Source organism: Rhagoletis zephyria, unplaced genomic scaffold (assembly GCF_001687245.7).
Source record: "Rhagoletis zephyria isolate East Lansing unplaced genomic scaffold, Rhagoletis_zephyria_1.1 Rzeph_scaffold_01112, whole genome shotgun sequence".
Taxonomy (NCBI): domain Eukaryota; kingdom Metazoa; phylum Arthropoda; class Insecta; order Diptera; family Tephritidae; genus Rhagoletis; species Rhagoletis zephyria.
Window position 1 is genome coordinate 76486 of NW_016158196.1, and position 21534 is coordinate 98019.

A 21534-nucleotide genomic window follows, 5' to 3' on the forward strand; every position below is an offset into this window, starting at 1 on the left:
CTTTTGTGCAATATGTTTATTTTTATATGCATATGAAGCATATTTAACTGATGAAAACATAAGCAATGGATGTTTACATCACTCTCATAGTAGTCTTATTTTAATTTTAAGTCATTTTGCAGTTTTTATACAGCTAAATAGCACATAAATTACGTAATTCACGTAGATATATCAATATTACGTTCAACATTTCGTTTAAAATGCCAGATTTCCTGCAAATAAATTAGAATTTACAAAAGGAATTTCACTACTAAGTGCCTACTTTGCGTACTTTTCTACTACCATTTTCGAACCAAGAGATTTCATTCTTCCCCTTTCTCCGTCCTTCGTAAATGCAACCTTTTGTAAGGGAGTGTCAAACCGCAGCTGTCAATAATTATCTAACCTTGTATTATTGAATCATGCCAAAAGACGCCCTGAACTACAGAAATCAGTTTGATTGAAAATTTGTTTTTATCTATTTATTTTATACTTCACTTTTGGGTGTGTCAAAACTTCATCTGAAAACAATGTGTGTTGCTGGAAAAATTTCGCGGGCCATGGGTCCCAAAGTAAATCCATTTGCTGTTAAATGGACAAAGACAATATGTATTAAATAACAGATCGAAATGTATAATTTCAGTGTCTGAATTATATCAGAATCATCGTATCCGATATAGAAAACTACATTGTGAAATAATCAGATGATCATGAGGACACTAAAAAAATTTTAAATATGTTCACTAAAATTGTATTAATATTAAAATGATTTGGCAAGTTTTTATCGAATTTAATGTAAAATTTAAACGTTTTTAATATAAGATATTAATTATTATTAAAAGGTAAATATTAACACAACTATTTTATTTATAATCCCAAATTAAGGATATAAAATCTCCCACACCAAAAAACTTACAATTGGGTAACGCCGCTTCGAATTTTTCACAATTGAGCAATTGTCAAAAATCTGCTTTTTAATCAAAAAGTTGTTTATTGAAACTACCTTCTTTTTTGTATCATGATTCCACCTCAAAACAACAGCGATAAAGTCACCCTAAGTTTTAACTTTTTTTTTTTTTCAAATTAATTTTAATTATTTATTTTATAAAAATACCGTATAAATCAAGTTTTAAATTTTTGTGCAAAAGTTTTATAAAATCAGCAGTTTCATAAAAATTTCTCATTTCTTGTTCAGTCTTATGCCAATTCAATTAAGTGCACGTTGGAAATTGCTACAAAGTATCGCTGATTTAATTTTTTTTTGGCCATTTTGCTTCATATAAAAAAAAGATATCGAACATTCTTCGTGTGGAAGAAGATGAGTGACGGTCAAAATCAACAGGGTTTCGTAAAAATTCCACACTTTTTATTCAGAATTTTTAGAATTTAGAAAACTTTTTGGTTGTGCAGTTTTATAGGACATTCGATTGAGTGCAAGTTTGTTTGATACCGTTGGTTGATGAGTTTTTTTACGGTGTTGTGCATTTTCCTCTATATAAGAAATTGTCAAACATAGGGAGTTCCAAGATACAATGTCAGTGGTACAATCATGCTGCTTTGTTTCAGTTTGAGCATAACAACATTTTTTATGCGCGATATGCTCGATTCATGCGTGTCTACAACGCATGAAATGTAAATCGGGACACGTTACTCCGCATATTAAAAGTATGTTGCTTTTAGGAACTCGATACTTTATACAAATACAAAGCAATCTGCAACTAGAAACTCGTCCATATTTCGAAAGGAATAATAAAATTATAGTTTAAAAAACTAAAACCTCCCTATTATAATTTCCATTCGTACTGTCAACAGCAGGGAACGGATTTTTAGGACCTAAAAACCTATAAAAAAAGCAAAATAAAATAACGAAATAGGCTGGAAAAGGCAAAATAAAATAGTGAAAATGGCAGGAAAAGGCACTAGGTATTGCAAAAAAGGCAAAAAAAAGCAAAACAAAATAGCGAAAAAGGCAGGAAAAGGCACTAGGTACTGCAAAAAAAAGCAAAATAAGAACAAATAAGAAATAAGAACAATCAAAAAATAGATTTATTTTAGAAATGCTTATATTACAAGTAAAAGGAGAAAAACTACGAACTAGTTTCATTATATGAAAAATTTGTTCTTTGAATCTTTGACTATTTTATCCTCTCGAGTTTCTAACTCATAAAACTTTTATCTGTATACATAGTTGTAGTAACATTGAACCACAAGATGCATTTTGAAGTTTTCTGTCAGCATTTTTATGCGATTTTCGCGAAGAAAAGCCTTGAATGTACTAAATGTGCGCTCGACGTAAGTTGATACAAGTGGAGCCCATTTTAAATATGGAACGTTTGAAACGTTCATATTATCAGGAATAAGGGCGCTTTCCTCGCCCTTTACAATTTTATCCACACCTCTTATTGTCTCCAAGCCTCCGTTAGCTGAGAAAACGGCTTTGAATTTCTCCAACACCAATTTGGCAAGAGGTCCTTGCGCTTCTATAAGACGCATGGGCATGTGTATATTTTTTAATCTTAAAAAAAAAAATTGTAAATGCTATAATCACTTTTTTAAAGGTAGAAAAGGCAAAAAGGCAAATATCTTAAAAAAGGCAAAAAAAGGCAACAATCTTAAAAAAGGCAAAAAAAAGGCAACATCAAATGTGTATATATGGAATCAGGGAAAGCTAAATCGTGGACATTCTTAATCGAATATACTCTATCTCTTTAATCTCTATCTGGTATTCTACATTTTCGGTTTAAAAGTATTTAAGAAACTTGCTCTTACAGCATAAAATATGTACATACGTAAGTATATGGGCAAATCTAAAAAATAGGTACACTTATGTTTTATAAATCATTTTATTCGTATTCTCTTAATAAATCGATTAATATAAGTGTAATTCATTTTCATCAAGTGCTTCAAAAGTTAGACGAGGAATAAACATTAAATAGAAAACAAAAGAATAAGGTGGGTTGATATTACGCTGTTTAAGTTGTAAACTTTGAGGAAAGATTTTGAAAGTTGAACTCACTTAATTGGGATGTTCTAAATTCCATGGCATACCCTGTTTTGCCAGATTGGCTCCGGTTTTTGAGATAACGGTACTTGGAAATTTCATTGAACTTTAACTATTATAAATTATAGATTATAAATAACTCCCTCAGTTTTGAAGTTATTTTACTACAATTTTGCACAGAACAGTATTTTAATATTGCCTTAATTATTCCTTAAAATTATCGAAATAGGTTAACATTACCATATAGGTCCAATACAACTGATTACTCAGATATGTTTTTGCGCAATAACTCTAACTTCATATCTGAATAATAAATTGTATGCGCGCTATATATTAAATTGAACCTATACTAAATTTTAACCTGTTTAATTGCAGGAGTTATAAGGCAAAACAACGTCTCTGATCAATCAGTTGTATGGGAGCNGAACAGTATTTTAATATTGCCTTAATTATTCCTTAAAATTATCGAAATAGGTTAACATTACCATATAGGTCCAATACAACTGATTACTCAGATATGTTTTTGCGCAATAACTCTAACTTCATATCTGAATAATAAATTGTATGCGCGCTATATATTAAATTGAACCTATACTAAATTTTAACCTGTTTAATTGCAGGAGTTATAAGGCAAAACAACGTCTCTGATCAATCAGTTGTATGGGAGCTATTTATATGTTTTAGTGAACCAATTTCGATGATTTTATGGAATAGTTAAGGTAATATTAAAAAACGGTTATGTGCAAAATTTTAGTAAAATATCTTCAAAACCCAGGGACTTTTATTATAAAATAGTGAAAACTTCAGCAAAGTTTCAAGTACCGCTACCTCGAAAAGTGGAGCCAATAGGGTAAAACTTGAGACGCCATTGAATTCAGAAGGCTCCAATTAAGTAAGAGCAACTATCAGAACATTTGTCGAAAAAAGTTGCTTTGATACCACTCTCGAAATATTCTGACTAAAAGAAGGAGCATCATTAAAAGTAGTAAATCAAGGTTTTTACACACTTCTAGAGACAAATATTTTTGTGCATTTTACAGGTATATGTAATTTTATAAGGACTAGCAGTTATAGAAAGATTTAGATCGTTACGACGTATTTTCCAAATGTGCCTTTAATTAAAGTGTTTTTGGAATAAAAATTACGCTCAAGATCGCAGAATATTTTATCTTTCAAAGTTGGTTTATTCTGAAAGCACAGCTCTTGCTCAGGTATCAAATTATTCGTAATTGTTTGTAGTATACAATACATACTTAAAAAGTTCTTAAACTTAAATGCTTCAAAAACAATACGCAATAAACCGAAAATTGTGAAATGTGGAACTACAGACTTTGAGTTACTTGCCATTTCGTTATTTTTTAATGCACAATTTTCTTACCTACTACATGTAAAGTACTAATTGCACATACAATTTCAAATCAGTATATGGTGTGCTTCAAAAGTTATGACATAATTAATTTTTCACCTCTTAAAAATTACATAAAAAATTCACTTGTTTTCATTATTATTTTTTATTTAAACACCTATAATTCAAAAGTTATGCAGCAAATTGATCCAAATTTTTGAGGCTTCAAGTATACGTCAATGAATTATATCCAAAAGCAACCAGCTTGATATAGTTTCCAACAGTGAAAATAAAGCTAAACAACACCAGGGTTACCTGTTTTTTAAATTTGCCCATATATGTACATATGTGCAATCTGCATGGTACATTTATATCTTTAAACTTTAAGAAACTAGTTTTAATAAAATTTTCGCTTACAACGTTATTCGGGGCGACCATTCAATTATACCAGATCACGTAAGAAGAATAGTAGCCATTTGTAATCGCAGTTTGGAAAAAAGAAGGGCTATTTCGACAGTTAGCTGTTCACAAGATGTCGTAAGTGTACGTATGTATGTCGTAAAGTTTTTAAAGGCTAAATAACGTTTAGAGGACTTGGAACCACAACCAACTATTTTTTAACCCTTCCTTTCTCGCACCCCCTCTACTGACACCCTTGGTACAGCTGGGTGTTTGACTTGTATTTTAAACTGAAAGGTATAGTTGTATGTTAGCCACTTCCTCTTACATACATATGAGTTATGTAAACTCATAAAAAATTCCACTAATTTATTCTTAAATCTGCACATGAGGATATCATGAAGTTTTTACTCTGGAGTAGAGCTGTAAAACTATCGATGTTACTATCGATAGAATCGAATGGTTCTATGTGTGTACAGATAAGGTAAAGAATAATTTAACACAACGACATGATTTATAAAAGAATTTGCATAATATAAGTGATTATTCATGTCTTGAACAATTACGCGGTTTTCCTCGTTTTCCCTTCGTGGTTTACTTCTTTTTTCTGTCAAAAACAAACATGGCGTCGAAATTTCGATAGCCAGAAAAAAATGGTTTCTTTCTTTCCTTCTTACGTGGTCTTTTGCCTTTCGTTCATGTACATAGTTTCAAAAAAATTTTGCTGAATTTCGAAATAATGACATTTGCATTTCGTTTTGACTCCATATCTAATAAATACTCAAAATCGCATTTAACATTCATGTTCATATTATATTCAACAATTTTAATAAGCTTGAGACCGTTTTCAATTAAAATTTTTTGTGGTAAAACAACTGTAATATACATATGTACATATGGTAGAAGTTATATGTAGCTGTTATTTCGGAGATCACCACATCTCCTTATCAGACTTCTTCATCGCGGTCATTGGGATATGAACAAGCGATTGCGGCTTTGAAATCCAGCGTCATGTTAACTGCGTTTGCTTTTTCCACTTTTTCATTTGTCAACCCAACTTCAACAACTTGGTCGTGTGGTTTTTGTTTTTAAGTTAAGTTCTATTTTTTAAATTTTACTTGAAGGTGTGTTCGGCCTTAAGTTTTTTTCTAATAAAAACCCCAGTGAACTCGATGAAGAAGTCTGATGAGATGATGTGGTGATCTCCGAAACAGCAGCCATAACTTCTACTATAATTAAATTACTGTTTTTTCACAAAAATTTTCATAAAATTGTCATCAAGCTGAATAAAATTTTTGTATATAAATTGTTATTAGTCCAAAAAACATGTATGTTCATACTTAGTTAATAAATTGCGAACAAATAGAAAGGCTAAAAGAATTTAAGAAAAAACTAAGAAAAAGGCTGAAGGCTAAAAGGGAATTTTTGGAGCTAACCCAAATAAAAAAGTTAAATCTAGCCGGAATAATGCTAAAATGGCAAAACTACTCTCAACGCTTTTATTTAGGTTTGTCTTTGACTGAAAGAGTGTCTCAATTCAACCAAAGCAGGCTTTGCGATGATAATGCAAAATTACTCGTTATTTCATGTTTAATTTTGTGAAAAAATTGTAGTGAATGAGCGTTAAGTCATACATATGTATATTATAACGCAGTTAAACCTCTATTATCTTTGCTTCCATTAAACAGGAATATCGGTTAACCGAGATGTTGAATGATTAGTGAAAGTGTTTCACTGATAATAACGCCTAATAGAGATATTATAAATATTAGGTATTTATTATCCGTGAAACTGTTCTTTTATTTAAAGTGCCTACTTCCATTAACCGAGATTTACCTATATTGCATGTTTTAGTAGAAATCGAATATTCCGCTCTGTAATGAAATTAGTTCCGTAATTTTTATTTAATTTGATCGGCAAAGACATTTTAGGTGTCAAGAAAAATTAAAATGCCATCGTCAAGAACCAATTCGACGTAAAGAGCAAGAAAAGTCCTTCCAATGAAAGAGTGTAATAATGGCTATCGCCCTCACAAAACATCCGCGAAACTGTTATCTGAAAATTTGGCGTTGGTAAACGAAAAACTATGAGTGCTAGATATACATATATGTATACGGTGACCATATTTATGAGAGCCGAATACGGGACAAAAACTAATTGTGCAAATATTTTCCACAACAGTTTACATATCTTAAAGCCTTCTTCAATGATCCTAGATGTATTAGCCCTGAAACAGTATCCCTTTAATAACATCACAAATTTGTAGGATAATTTTCTCCAGATTTTTACCCCGTAAAATTTGTAAAAAAAAAGTCGTTAAATTTTAACTTTAAGTCGCTAAGGCTTACCTTTAATTTTTTTTGCAATTTTTTTGTTGGCGATGTTATGCATTTTGTTCATACAAAGTAAGTATATGCGACCATTTTTTTGAAAGAGAAGCAAATGAACAGCACTTTCTACTTGCACTTTATTATACTGAATTTTAATGAGTTACAAAACTGCAAACCAAATTTTTGTCTAAAGATTCTTGTTGAAAATTACTTGTTTACGAGCAATCCCGATAATAGAGGCTTAACTGTGTGATTAATCTGCCATACAAGTATACGAGTACATACATATTTAAATTCAGAGTATTTTCACTCAATTTTCTTTATTCGTAGGTCAAGGTATGGTTTCAAAATCGACGAATGAAGCATAAACGCCAAACTCTATCCAAGACCGACGATGAAGACAACAAAGACAGTCTAAAAGGTGATGATGATCAGTGTGATAGTAGTAAGTGCGTTATTCTCAATTCAACTTTGGCATAGTTCGTTTTCATTTTGTAATCCTACTCTATAAAAGTTCATATACATTTACATACGTATGTATATATGTACATAAGCTCCCTGCGAAAATTTTAGTTGGCGCTTACATACTCTCGAAAAATTGTTGTTTAAATTTACGCATATTAAGACAGGTAACCAGTTTCCTCTTCTAACGTGTGCAAATTTAAATTTTAATAAAATTGAACACTGCCTGTTTACCTTTACATACCAAATTTTTCGCGCAGAGGAAAATTACACATTAAATGTTTAAAATTGATTAAATATGCGGCACTTAATGTTTGTCATTAGGAAAAATTTATTTTTTACTTTCAAAAAGCTTGCAATTTCAAACATTTCATGTGTATATTTTAAATATCTCATCTTCAAAAATCAATTCTGGAACATCTCCTGAGTATATACTTACACCAATTCTGGTTGAAAAATAAACACGGTTAAAAATTTCGGTTTTAATTTTAAACTTTTTGGACTACATATATGAACAAACTTAGTTTCAAATACAAACCTTTCAAGTTTAAAAAAATAATTAAAAATTTTCTGTTTCAGTTTGGATTTTAAACAAAATTTCCTGTATATGAAACCTTGAAACTAGAATTAAAATATTTTGGTTTGATGTTTAAACAAATAGGGCCTGTATTTGAAACCACGAAGTTTTTGGTTTTAATTTTAAACCACCCATAGAAAACATAATTTTCTCGGCTGCTTGGACTAAAACTTAAACCAGAATATATTAAAAATTGCTTAAAACTATTGACTGGTCTAAAAAGTAGACCATAAAATATTAAAAAAGGCAGCAGTCCCAGCACGGTTTAAAAATTAAACCCAAATTTTAAACCGTGTAGTACATTTTAAAGTGTGCATACGTATGTATCTACAGTTGCGAAAGTATATATTTGGAAGAGATATTTTAGCACTTTGTGGCTATTTTTCTTTCCATTATTTATTGTTTACTATTTTTTTATGACAGTGTAGCTCGTTATCTAACAAAAATTTGTGTAAGCAAAGTCCAACAAAGTTTCATCAAAATTTTTAGCTTTTTAATTAGATTTCTTAGAAACATTCTGAGTAGTCAGTTTTGTAGTCAATTCAATTTTAGTACAACAAAGTAAAAATTTTAGGTAGCTAGGACTTACCGTTGTTTTTTGGCAATTTTTTGGGGAAGGTGTTGCTCCTTTTCTCCATGCAAAAAAAATATTCAAACATACTTTGCATTGAAGAAAATGCGCTAACAAAAAAATCCCAAAAATCAACGGTAAGTCTTAGCTGCTTCAAACTTGGACTTTTTAACAGTAAAATTTAATAGCCCGCAAAACTGCATAGAATTCTAAAAAATCTGACTAAAAAGTTTGAAATTTTGATCAGCATTTTTTGAAATTCGTTAAATTTGTATAAATGTTCCACAAAGTTTTTCTTTTAGATGGTAAGCTATATTTCCTTAAAAAAAATAATAAAAATATTTTAAATAAAGAAAAGTAACCAAAACTTCCTAAAATGTCTTTTCCCTATTTACATTCTCGCCTCCGTACATCTTGCACGAAATCCCAGCAAAAACTTTTCTCTTTTGGTAAGTGTTTATTTTGGTATTGACGGAGTAACGCAATACAATAAGCCTCAATACGCTTATTCGTCTTCCCATTGCATTACATGTAATGCAGTGGGTAAGAAATTTTCCATTTATTAGATTACCACCAATGCCATGCCCAGGCTAAATGCATTAGCATTCTGTAAACTAGTGTAGTTGTGAATCTCGACAAAATGGTGAGAATATCGAGATCCACTACTTACCTTCTAGTTTACAGAATGCATTACTTTAACGTGGGCATGTCATTGCCCAATAAACACAACAAATTCGCCTCGAATTCGAGACGAGCTCGTTTGCTCTGATAGAACTATCAAGGCGATACTTCGCGGCGATAGATCGGCGAACTCGAATTCGTAGGAGAGTCTCCTATCTTTAGCAAATCGAGCATTACTGGTTTTTCGAATCGTTGGCGATTCGATAAATTTTTTTCTTCGAATCTCTGGCGATTCAAAATTTTTTAATTTTTCGAGAATTATTAATTTTTTCTCGAGATTTCAGCTCGCTGGTGGTTTGAGATTTTAATTTTTTTCGACCCAAGTTTTATAGGATTTAAAAAACTTGCTATCTGAAATTAATTATATAATTTAAATAAACAAAAGGTAAAAAATGTGCGAAAATTATGAGTTATTAAAAATGTGAATCCGTATTTAATTTTTAACAACATAATTAAAACGTAATTTTTGTTATACATGTTAGATTTGTCCGGCACCATGTTTCTTGTAATTTAATTTTTTTTTTGTCGCTCTGCGCTATATTGGAAGAATTTCTTGGATACTTCATCCACCAAATTCACAGAAATATCTTTGAATGTTAATTGGAATGCAGCTGAAATATAGGGGGAGCTCACGTTGAGTAGCATTTTAGGTGTAAAGTTGTTACGTAGCAATCTACCACATGTTTTGTTGCTCTTCCAACAACAAAATGCGTGCTAGATTGCTACGTAGCAACTTTACACCTAAAATGCTACGGAAAGTGAGTACCGCTATAATAAAGTGGAGTTAAAATTAATAATTTGTTCGCTTAAGACCTTAAGCAAAGGTGCCCTTATACTCAGAAAAAATTCTGCTAAATATATTTCTCTCAAGACATTATTTGGTAATAGTCACCAAATCTTGTTTTGAGAAAAATTTATTTAGGTAACTTACCTGAGTGTATGTGCACGCATAAATTATTTTCTTGATTGTGCTTTGAAGACGACGTAAGAAAAAAAATCTTTCGAGGAAACTCATTTACTCGAGTTCGCCTCTAATCCGAAACGATGTCGCCCTCGTTTTGTGTTTATTGGGTGGAGGTAATCTAATAAATATAAAATCTTTTACCCGTTGCATTACATGTAATACTATGGTTAAGCGAATAAGCGTCTTAAGGCGTCTTGTAATGCGTTACTCCATGGATACAAGAATCGAAGTGCTTACCAAAGAAGCAACGGTTTTGCTAGGATGTATTGGAGTCAGCTCTACAAATGTACATACGAGCCATAAGTACATGCCAATACAATGCGAATCCATACATAAGTGCAAATATAATCTTCTACTTGGCAGATTTAACCCTTAAAAGACTCATAACATCCGTGAAATCGTCGAAACGAGAAAGTGTTATATTAAACTTTTACATTTTCTGCAGCTAGTATTTCAACAACTTACAAGAAAATAGCTGAAACAAAAAATCGTATCAATCATTGTCAAACGGCATTACGTCTTGTCTTTTCCGTTCATTGACAACCTAGTGTTGTGTCCCCTAATCACAACTCCCATCAGAAAAAAATACATACATACTATGTAGTAAGATATGTATGTATGTATGAATTTCGAATTGAATTGGTTCCTTTACTAACGGAAAATATTATTTCTAAAAGAGGTATGAAGTTTGCGGTTATCAGGGGCTACTGTCTCAAGATTTTTTAATTAGGTTCACATCTGTAAAAAGTAAGCGAGAAATATCGTGTCGCAAATAGCTACTCTGGATTCTGAAATGGCGATTTAAATAAGCGAATATCCTAGTCATACGACTAGATATGTATGTATATGTGCAAATCTAAAAAACAGGTAACCTTTGTGTTACTTATTTAGTTTTATTTTCATTGTTGTAAACTATATCAAGCTGGTTGCTTTTTGATGTAATTCATAGACGTACATACATATACTTGAAACCTCAAAAAAATGTTGAATAATTTGTTGCATAACTTTTGAGTTATAGATGTTTTAATTAAACAAGTAGTTTTTAAGCAAAAAACAAAACCCCCCTTCATTTCTCATATAAAAATTTAAGATTATCTTTAATTTCTTCACGATCAAATTATCGGATCTAAACAAAATTAGTATGGGACCACTCTTGAGGTACCACCTTTCCGTTGAAAAAAGAATTATCGAAATCGGTTAACGTGGTCCAATGTCATGGATAACTAGATTTGAAACTCTTTTTCTCGTGAGAGCGCTGTCAAAGTGTGTATTTTTTTGGAGAAACTTTTGATTAAACACAATGAACAAAAGTTGCAATATTCTTCATATTTTTTTTTATATTTCACTGTTTATATTGCCAGGAAAATTGCGTTTAGTTACAAATACGGTTTTATAGTCATATTAAAAAATTCGGGAAGAAGAAATCCACTGAATTCAATGTGATGCATTTTCCACACATCTAGTGGTAGCTCGCCACTTCGCGTATCAGCTGTTTATCTGCCCAGGGATTGGCAGGGCTGCCAAGTACGAAAACGAGTTCCTGGGCGCGCTCTCAGAAAAAATGAGAGAGTTTCATATCTAGTTATCCATGCAAATGTTGTGCGGTAACATACACAAACAAAAAATAAAAAAAAATATTCCGACGAACTGATAACCTTCTCCGTTTTGGGAAGTCGGTTAAAATATATTAAAAACAAGTGAATTTTTTATGAAATTTTTAAGAGGTGAAAAATTAATTATGTCATAACTTTTGAAGCACACCATATACTGGTTTGAGGTTTTATGTGCAATTAGTTCTTATGTGTACACTTCATATGCAGTTGGTAACTAAAGTGTGCTTTAAAAAATAACTAAATGGCAAGTAACGAAAGACGTGAAACTGTACTTTTCACAATTTTAAAAATTTTCGGTTTATCGCGTATAATTTTTGAAGCATTTAATTTTTATAACTTTTTAAGTATGTATTGTATTCTACAAACAATAACGAATAATTTAATACCTTAGCAAGAGGTGTGCTTTCAGAATAAACCAACTTTTAAAGATAAAATATTCTGAGATTCTGAGCGTAATTTTTATTCCAAAAACATCTTAATTTAAAGCACAATAAAATACGTCGAAACGATCTAAATCTTTTTGTAACTACTAGTCTTCATAACGTTACTTATACCTGTAGGATGCTTCAAAAAATGTATCTCTAGAAGATCTACTACTAGATTTACTACTTTTAATGATGCTCCTTCTTGTAGTCGAATATTTCGAGCGTGGTATCAAATCAACTTTTTTTGACAAATATTCTGATAATTGCTCTTACTTAATTGGAGCCTTCTAAATTTAATGGCGTCCCCAGTTTTTGCTTAAATTTTAGTTATTTTACAAAAAACTTCTTCGGGTTTGAAGATATTTTACTAAAATTTTGCACACGATTGTATTTAAATATTACCTTCACTATCTCTTAAAATCATCTATATCCGTTAACTATAACATCTAGCTCCCATACATTTGATTGTTCAGAGACGTTGTTTTGCGTTATAACTCCTTCAATTAAACAGGTTGAAATTTAGTATAGGTTCAATTTAATATATAGCACGCATACAATTTATTATTCAGATATGAAGTTAGAGTTATTGCGCAAAAACATATCTTAGTAATCAGTTGTATTGGAGATATATGTTAAAGTAAACCTATTTCGGTAATTTTAAGGAATAATTAAGGTAACACTAAAAACCGTCATGTGCAAAATTTTAGTAAAATAACTTCAAAACTGAGGGAGTTATTTATAAGATAGTTAAAATTTAATCAAATTTTCAAGTACCGTTATCTCGAAAACTGGAGCCAATCTGGTAAAACAGGGGATGCCATTGAATTTAGGACGTCCCAATTAAATGAGTTCAACTTTCAAAATCTTTGCTCAAAATTTACAAAATGCACGGCGTAGTTTGAACCCAGCTTATTCTTTTGTTTTCTATTTCAGCGATCTAAATATTTATTCCTCGTCTAACTCTTGAAGCACTTGATGAAAATGAATTACACCTATATTTATCGATTTATTAAGGGATTACGAATAGAATCATATATAAAACATAGGTGTGCCCACAAACTGAAAAATTAAACTGTTTTTTTTTTGAAAGTGTACCTTTTTTTTTAGATTTGCCCATATGTTACCGGCCAAATCCGATCTTAGGGCAAACTCGTTTTGCCTAGGCTAAACTAGGTCATGCGACCACAGTATTTTTGCACAGAACACCTTGCACATAGGCAGCCTTCGGTCGCGCTTCAAAAAAATAAGCCTTGCCAGTCCAACTCCAGCTACGCAGTCCACAATATTGTCGTCCAACTATTTTCCGCATTGGACGGATGCATCGAATGTAAGTAGACATAGTTTAGCGTAGACAAAACTAGTTTGTCCTAAGATCGAGTTGGGCCGGTAACATATAAATACTATATTTTTGTCCGTTTCAATAGCCTAATGTTTAAGACAGAGATGCTCAACAAACTATATGAATCAGTACTTTTCAAAATAACTTCCGCATTAATTATTTTATTTTATTCAACAATATGCGCATAAATGATTTTCCATACAAAAGCACTTCGTCATCGTTTTTGCGTTGGAAGTGAGGGAAGTACGTATGCATAATACGCGAAAACTCTTTGTGAAGTGGAAGAAAGATTAAAATAAAGGTAGTTGTAGAGAAAAGGATATAGATAGAGGCACAGAGACTGAATCTGGGAACTATTTCGGGATTTTAGAGATTTTCGGAATTCTCGGGACCTATCGATATAATTATCGATATTTTGTCAGTTTTGTTATCGATATTCTTATCGATTTTTTATAGAAATTTTTATCGATATTGTTATTGATTTTTCTATCGATATTTTGGGAACTTATCGATATAATGATCGATATGTTTAACGATTTTGTTATCGACTTTGATCGTTTTTGTTATCGATTATTTATCGATTTTGTTATCGATATTTTTATCGGTTTTGTTATCGATATTTTTATTGATTTCGTTATCGATATTATTATCGCTTGTGTTATCGATATTTTTTGTTATCAGTTATTTATCGATTCTGTTATCGATATTTTTATTGATTTTGTTATCGATATTTTTTGTTATCAATTATTTATCGATTTTGTTATCGATATTTTTATTGATTTTGTTATCGCTTTTGTTATCGATTATTTATCGATTTTGTTATCGATATTATTATCGCTTTTGTTATCGATATTTTTATTGATTTCGTCATCGATATTTTTATCAGTTTTGTTATCGATATTATTATCGCTTTTGTTATCGATATTTGTTATAGATTTTTTTTATCGATTTTGTTATCGATATTAATATTGCTTTTACTATCGATATTATTATCGATTTTGTTATCGATATTATCGATTTTACTATCGTTATTATTATCGATTTTGCTATCGATTTTGTTTTGATACTTTTTCGTAATTAGGAAAAATCAAAATTTACATTTTGCGTTTAACAGCATTCGATCCGGAGCCTTCCCGAAAGCTAACAAATAGTAACAAGCATCTCTGCGCCCTAAGCTACAACCACAACATGTTTGAATTAAATTTCTTTCAAGCGCTCAAACAATTTTAATTTACGTTTTTTTAATAAATATATTTTCAGTTCAAGATTTCAAATCTTTAAATCTCAGTAAGCTGTAGAAAAAAACAATGTTATTTTCACTTAGAAGTAAGTAACGTAATAACGTATTCTACGTTTAAATTTAGCGGCAGACCAAGACGAAGGCGCTGGACTGTTCCTTTTTTTACTATATGTTACAATCACATCTGTTTACGTTTTTCAGCGTACTGGACAAGTTTTTTAAATGTTACATAGCCAAAGTTATGCATGCTGTTTATTTTTGATCATCGGTAAGTTAGGAGAAAAGTTATATATGTAAAATAAATACAAAGCCTGATATATTTAGGGCCCTTGTGAAAATAAAATAAAATTACTTATGCTAGAGACACACATCGTAGTATTGTATCAATATAACGATCTATTCCACACTCTCATACTTAATGTGACCAACTATTTCATAGCCGCGAGCCGATTACGAAATTTCGAATCCGGCTAATTTCGATCCCTGAGAGCTCAGTGTTTGTTCAGAAGTTCGAGCTAAAATGCTTCCGACTTAGCCTCGGGAAGGTTGGATAGTCTAAAAGAATGTGTTGAGATGATTCCACTTCATCTTCCTCTTGACAACTGATACAAAAGGATCAGTCGAAATTCTTAGTCACCGCATGAATACCAATCGCACAATGGCCTGTCAGAACCCGCATCACCAGCCCTTGAGAGACAACGTGTTTTAAAATGCCCTATAAAAACATTTGCTGCAGCAGAAAAACGTCTTCTTTTCCTTTTTATGTCACAAAAGGACCCGGTTTACCTTAGCCTAATAGCAGTTCGCGCTGCGACAATTCAGTCTGCAATATCTGCAGGTGCCGTTTTCAACATATGTATGTTAAGCGCCAGTGTAGGTGTGGTTCCTAATGCTCCGCTAGTTCCTGTTTTACAAGTGTAGCCTTCTCTAGTGAGTTCCTCCAGACAAGGGCTTGTTTCAAGGCTTAAATCTGGTTTCCTATAGCTAATAAATCAATTTGGGCGGGCGAGAGATCCCACCTTTTACCAAAAGCCCCCCTACAGCAGTACAAGGCAACCTACACCTTTCCTCAATGTTAGGCTTCTACGACAGCCGCCGGTGATCGCCCACCTAGTTACCTGGTTCAGGTAACAAAAGCTCCACATCATCTACATAGGCGATCACCCGACAGCCCACTTTTCCAGTTCCTCTGGAAGGTCGTTTACAACCGCAATCCAGAGCAGGGGGAGAGAACAGCACCTTGTGGAGTGCTCCCATTACTCTGCACTGAGTGCAGACGCTCCCCAACTCAGCCGCGACAGTTCTGTCACGAAGTGAGCTTATTAGGTTGGCTTCAACCCACAGATTGTGAATATACTTGACTATTGCCTCTGGAGTAACATTGTTGAAGGTGCCTTGATATCGAAGAAGGCCCCTACTGCATAATCTTCATGCGTGAAGGCTTCCTTTGTCCACTTTACCAATGTGTGCAGGGCGGTATTCACCGACCTTTGCTTGCAATAAACATATTGAAAGACAGTCACGATAAATCGCTTTTCTTATGCACAGGTCTATCAGTCTCTCTAGCGTTTTTAGCAAAAGCATTTTTAGCAAAAACGAAGAGAGTGATAGCCCTAAAATCCCTAGGCCTTAGAGCCTATTCCGTCCTTCGGGGTGAACGCAGCACTAATTACCCTCCAAGCCGTGGGGATGTACCCGGTCCTCACGCAGCTCGCATAAATAGCATCCAACGAGTTTCATGACACTTTTAGAGCCTTTTGCAGCTGCGCAGGTACAAAGCCATCGGTCCCCGGCGACTTTAATGGTTTAAACGAATTTATCGTCCCGGCCATGTGACGATCGTCTTAAAGATTGGAGACGTACAGGTCCTGGGGGGGAGGTTCTGTAACCAGTTAGCGACACTTTTCGAATCGCGATCGCACTTTTTGACGCAAAATCCTTTATATCATGCGTCAAAAAGTGCGATAGCGATCCGAAAACTGTCGCTTACTGGTTACAGAATCTCCTTCGTGAAGTACAAAATATAGTACGAAGTACAAGGCGAAAAAAAGTACCGTACTTCCGAAAGAAGTACGGTTAGTCACATTACTCATACTACAAATCATTGTAGTTGCTACGTTGCAACGGCAAACTACAATATTGAAATCGTAATTTCTATACCACATGTGTATCCCAGGCATTAGATCACTCTTTGGTTGTTCAGCATTTTAAATTTTTCTACGGTTTTAAAGACATCCAACTGTTTGAATATATTAAACATTTAATTCATAAAGTTCCTATTGTTTTTATTTATTTACCGAATATTTCCACACCTTTTTGTTAAATAGTGATTGGTAATATTGAAAGAGCGAGGCAATTTGTATAAGCTTTTCAAGGTAGTAGTATTATTTTAAAGGGTTCAAGTTTGTCTTTCCTTTTATTTTTCACTATGTAACAAAAGAAAAAAAATAGCTCAACTTTTGTGTATGAGAGTCAGAAATAGATAAAAACATAAGTAACCTGTGACTAGGGATGCGCATCAGCAATGAAAACTCGTTATATCGGTATCGTGATATTCTAAATTCACAATAGCCGATAGCGATATATCTACTAAAATAATATTGATTTATTGAGTATCGAAAGTATCGAAGACGAAATAGTCAATAAAAATAAACAGGTCACTAATTTGAAGAAAATTATTTTCTTAGGTGTTCTGAGGCGGAGTCGAAGGATCTTTTCACCGGAGCATCGTCATCCATGCGTACAACATGTCAAAGCCAGCGCAATCGCTGTATTTTTATGCGCTTAATTATGTCCATGTCGTTAAAAAGCTCATACAGTTCGTCATTCCATCTTCTCCGATACCAGTCATCTACGAAAACAGGACCGTAGATCTTGCGCAGAATAGTTCTCTCGAAAGCCCCCAATGCCTTTTCATCTTTGTTCGACATCGTCCAAGTTTCTGCGCCATATAAAAGGACGGTCATGATGAGAGATCGTAGAGCATGATTTTCGTTCGTCGAGAGAGGGCTCTGCTTTTCAATTGCCTACCGAGCCCAAAGTAGCACCTGCTGCAAGAGTTATTCTTCGCTTGATCTCCAGGCTGACGTTGTTTGTGGTGCTTATGCGGGATCCTAGGTAGACAGAGTCCTTCACTACTTCAAAGCTATATCTTCCAACAGTGACATGTGTCCCGAAGAACGTGGACTCTTTATATGTTGCCAGGAGGTCCTTTGTCTTACCCTCGTTCACCGCTGGGCCATCCTCTTTAGCTTCTTTTTCTAAACTGGAAAATGCTGTGGTTACGTCCCTTTATTTCAGACCTACGATATCGATATCATCTGCATACGCCAGCAGCATCGTTCTTTTGCCATATATGGCGCCGCTGCAATTCAGATTGGCAGCTTGGCAGGCATACATACGGGGGTAAAAAATTGTAGCCGAAACACTTTTTGCCAAGTTCTAACGTATTATTTTTGTTGTTATTGCAATTTTGTTGTTTTTTTATAAAAATATAGTTCTTTCTTTAACAAACACCGTGTAAATCCAAGTTTCCAAATTTGTGCCACATTAAAAAAAAATTCAACAAACTTTCGTACAAGTTTCGAACTTTTTAAAAATTCTAAAAAATCAATCGAAATTTTTAGCCATTTGAAACTTGTACTTTATTCTACTAGAATTCAATGGGATATAAAACTGCACACTCAGAAATAAGAATTAAAAACCTCGAAATTTTAACGAAAATTTGTTGAATATTTTTTTTTAAATTGCATAAATTTTTAAGGAGGTGTCACTCGATTGGTACCTTTGTACAGATTTGTACATTTTTATATTGGGCTATTGGTAAAAAAAAGACAATTTTTTTTTGTAGCCAAAAGATTGGTACATTACAGCGATGTTCTATTGAAAAATTTCAACATATTAATTTTCGTGATTGGGATAAAGAAAAATACTTTGGGTGTTCACACAATTGGGATACGATTTGCACCAAATTTTGGCAAATACCCAATCGTGTGACACTGCCTTTAAACTTGTATTTATACGGACGTTTTTAAAGAATGACATATAAAAAAACTAACCAAAATTAAATAACAGCAAAATAATATTTTAAAACTTGTGAAAATTTGGTGAGGCTATAATTTGTTCGACTAATAAACTAAAACAAATTACTGTACATAAGTTTACTATGATCGGCCGTGCGATTATAGTAGCACAATGCCACTAAGCGCATTTTAAAATTTTCAGGCAATAGCCTCATGCGATTATCGATTATATTTTTTGTTGTTTGTGTGAAATATTTTATTTTTATTAGTTGTTTTCTTTTAATCAAAATATGTTGAAATAAAAGTGAAACTAAAAAAAAAATTTGGCTTCAAGCAGCTGCTTTGCTAAATGTCCCTTCCGACTCACAAGATGAATCAGGTACCGCCGGCTTTTGCTCTTATTGAATAATGTATGTATGAGTGAAAACTATCGATAGTGTTTATAAAACTATAGATTTTTTCGATAGTCAAAAACCATCGATAGTTTTCCAGCACTTGTCTGTTCTGCCTTCTCGGAATTAGATAGAGAAACAAGGGAATGGATCTGGTGGTGAATGAGGACAAATAATAATATCAGCCTTGAAATCGAACGGAGAATCACTCTTCCCAACAAGTGTTACTTTGTAATGAGGCAATTGAGAAGTAGAGTCCTCTCTCGACATACAAAAATCATACACTATAAGTCACACATCTTGCCTGTGCTGGTGAAAGGTGCGGAGGCAAAGACAATGAAAACATCTGATGAAGAAGCTCTTGGAGTTTTCGAGCGAAAGATTTGCAAGCCTTTGCGCGCCAGCGCGGCCGAATGCCACCAACGCGGGAAGTTGTTCTGCGCAAAATTACTGTGGGTCCCGTAACCCGAGTTTTTTTTTTGCTAATTTTACCCCATTTTCAAATGGATCCCCAAGGAACTGTAGACGGGACAAGGAGAGAAGGACAACATTTCTTAAAGCTTGGCCTGTGCTCTTTTTAGTGGGTGGGGTTTAGAATAACTGAGTATGCGGATAAAAAGTTCCAAGTTTTCCAATTTGGCATTTGAATTGCGCATATTGGACATTTCCATGAGTTATATAAACATATTAAAATATCTGACATTTTTGTTGGAACGAAACAGAGATGTTTATGAAAAGTAATGTCAATTGTTCTGAAATTCTTGAAGTTATATATGCGGATCTCAAAAACTACTTGATCGATATATATATATTTGATTTGATTTTGTTTTGAAATCTCAAGCGCAATGTGTATATCAAATTTGGTCGAGATCGGTCGAGTAGTTTTTGAGATACGCATATATGATATATGTGGAGGTGCCACGCCCATTTTAATTTTTTTGTTTCGGGTGTATTTCATGACTTTTTTTTGTAGCATCGCGTTATTAATCTTAATGTTACACCATATACACATTTCTTTCGGAATAACTTATGCTTGATGTTGATCATATCACTTTATATTCAAGTTGATTGTTTATTCTATGCTTGTGAAGGTTGAAACGCTAAAATTGAATTTAACTTTTTAAACAAGTGGCAATGCTCCTATATGTAGTTAAGAAATAAAGCCTTTTCAAAACCATTTCGATTGATACCAGGGTTGCCAACTTTTGCATTCTTGAAACCGGGCGCACAATAAGTCTGTTCTTTTGCTCGCCCACAGATGCCCGAAAGTGCCCAATTGGTGTTTCCTTGTTTGGTTCTTTGGGCGGTTAAAATTTGCTTCTCACTAGCCCGAAGTTGGCCGCACTCAAGAATGATAGAATACAAGATTGCATCCATCAGAGAGGATTTTTGAGAATAACTTTTGTGTGACGTCACACTGGTGCAATTGCGAGAGAGAAATGCCAAAACGAGAGCAAGATTGAAATAAGAAGAAAAATTTTTGCACGGAAAACGTAAACAAGTTGCACAAGTGTGACGTCATACAAACAACGATTCTGTCAAATTCACTGCGAGCGGAATAGCGGGACCGAGATGGGCGCCATCTTTGTTCTCTACATCCGGGCGAGATTGTGAAAACTGTCAAACTGCCAGAAGAAAAAAATTATTTATACTTTCAAATTTTAGCTCAACCATGTTCTGACCGACAACGAAAACACTTTGGAAACGAGTTTTGGGATTGTAGGCTGAAGGCTGTTCACACCGGCTGTTAGTGTTTTCGTTGATTACAGTTTTGCTGCACAAAAACAAAACCAAAATGCTTTTCCCTCATTTTCTTTTCATTAGCAACCTCTTACCTTCATTCTTATTTTACTTTTGCCAGTTTGGAAGAAATTGGTGCAGCGGTTACCAAGATATACACATGAAACCATAAGTGGGCGTGGCTACACCCATTTTCCAAAAATTTCAAATATTCTTATCTTTCGTCTAAAAATCATTGTAAATATCAATTTTGAGTGAATTATCTTCAGTAGTTACCAAAATATCGCAGTTTTCGTATTTCTGAAAATTACCGTTATATGGGAGGTAGGCGTGGTTATTGTCCGATTTCGCCCATTTTCGATACCATCCGTCTTATGCCCAAAAGAAGTCCACGTACCAAGTTTCGTTAAGATATCTCAATTTTTACTCGAGTTATCGTGTGCACAGACGGACG

The 21534-nt window shown here is 33.3% G+C and overlaps 1 protein-coding gene across 1 annotated transcript in view; it reads left to right on the forward strand.

Moving 5' to 3' along the window:
• Window positions 1-21534, forward strand: part of pb (homeobox proposcipedia) — a 100144-nt gene that overhangs the window by 67934 nt on the left and 10676 nt on the right. Inside the window, exon 5 of the mRNA XM_017615977.1 lies at window positions 7385-7499. Coding sequence (XP_017471466.1) covers window positions 7385-7499 — 115 coding nt within the window. The remainder of the gene's footprint in view (window positions 1-7384; window positions 7500-21534) is intronic.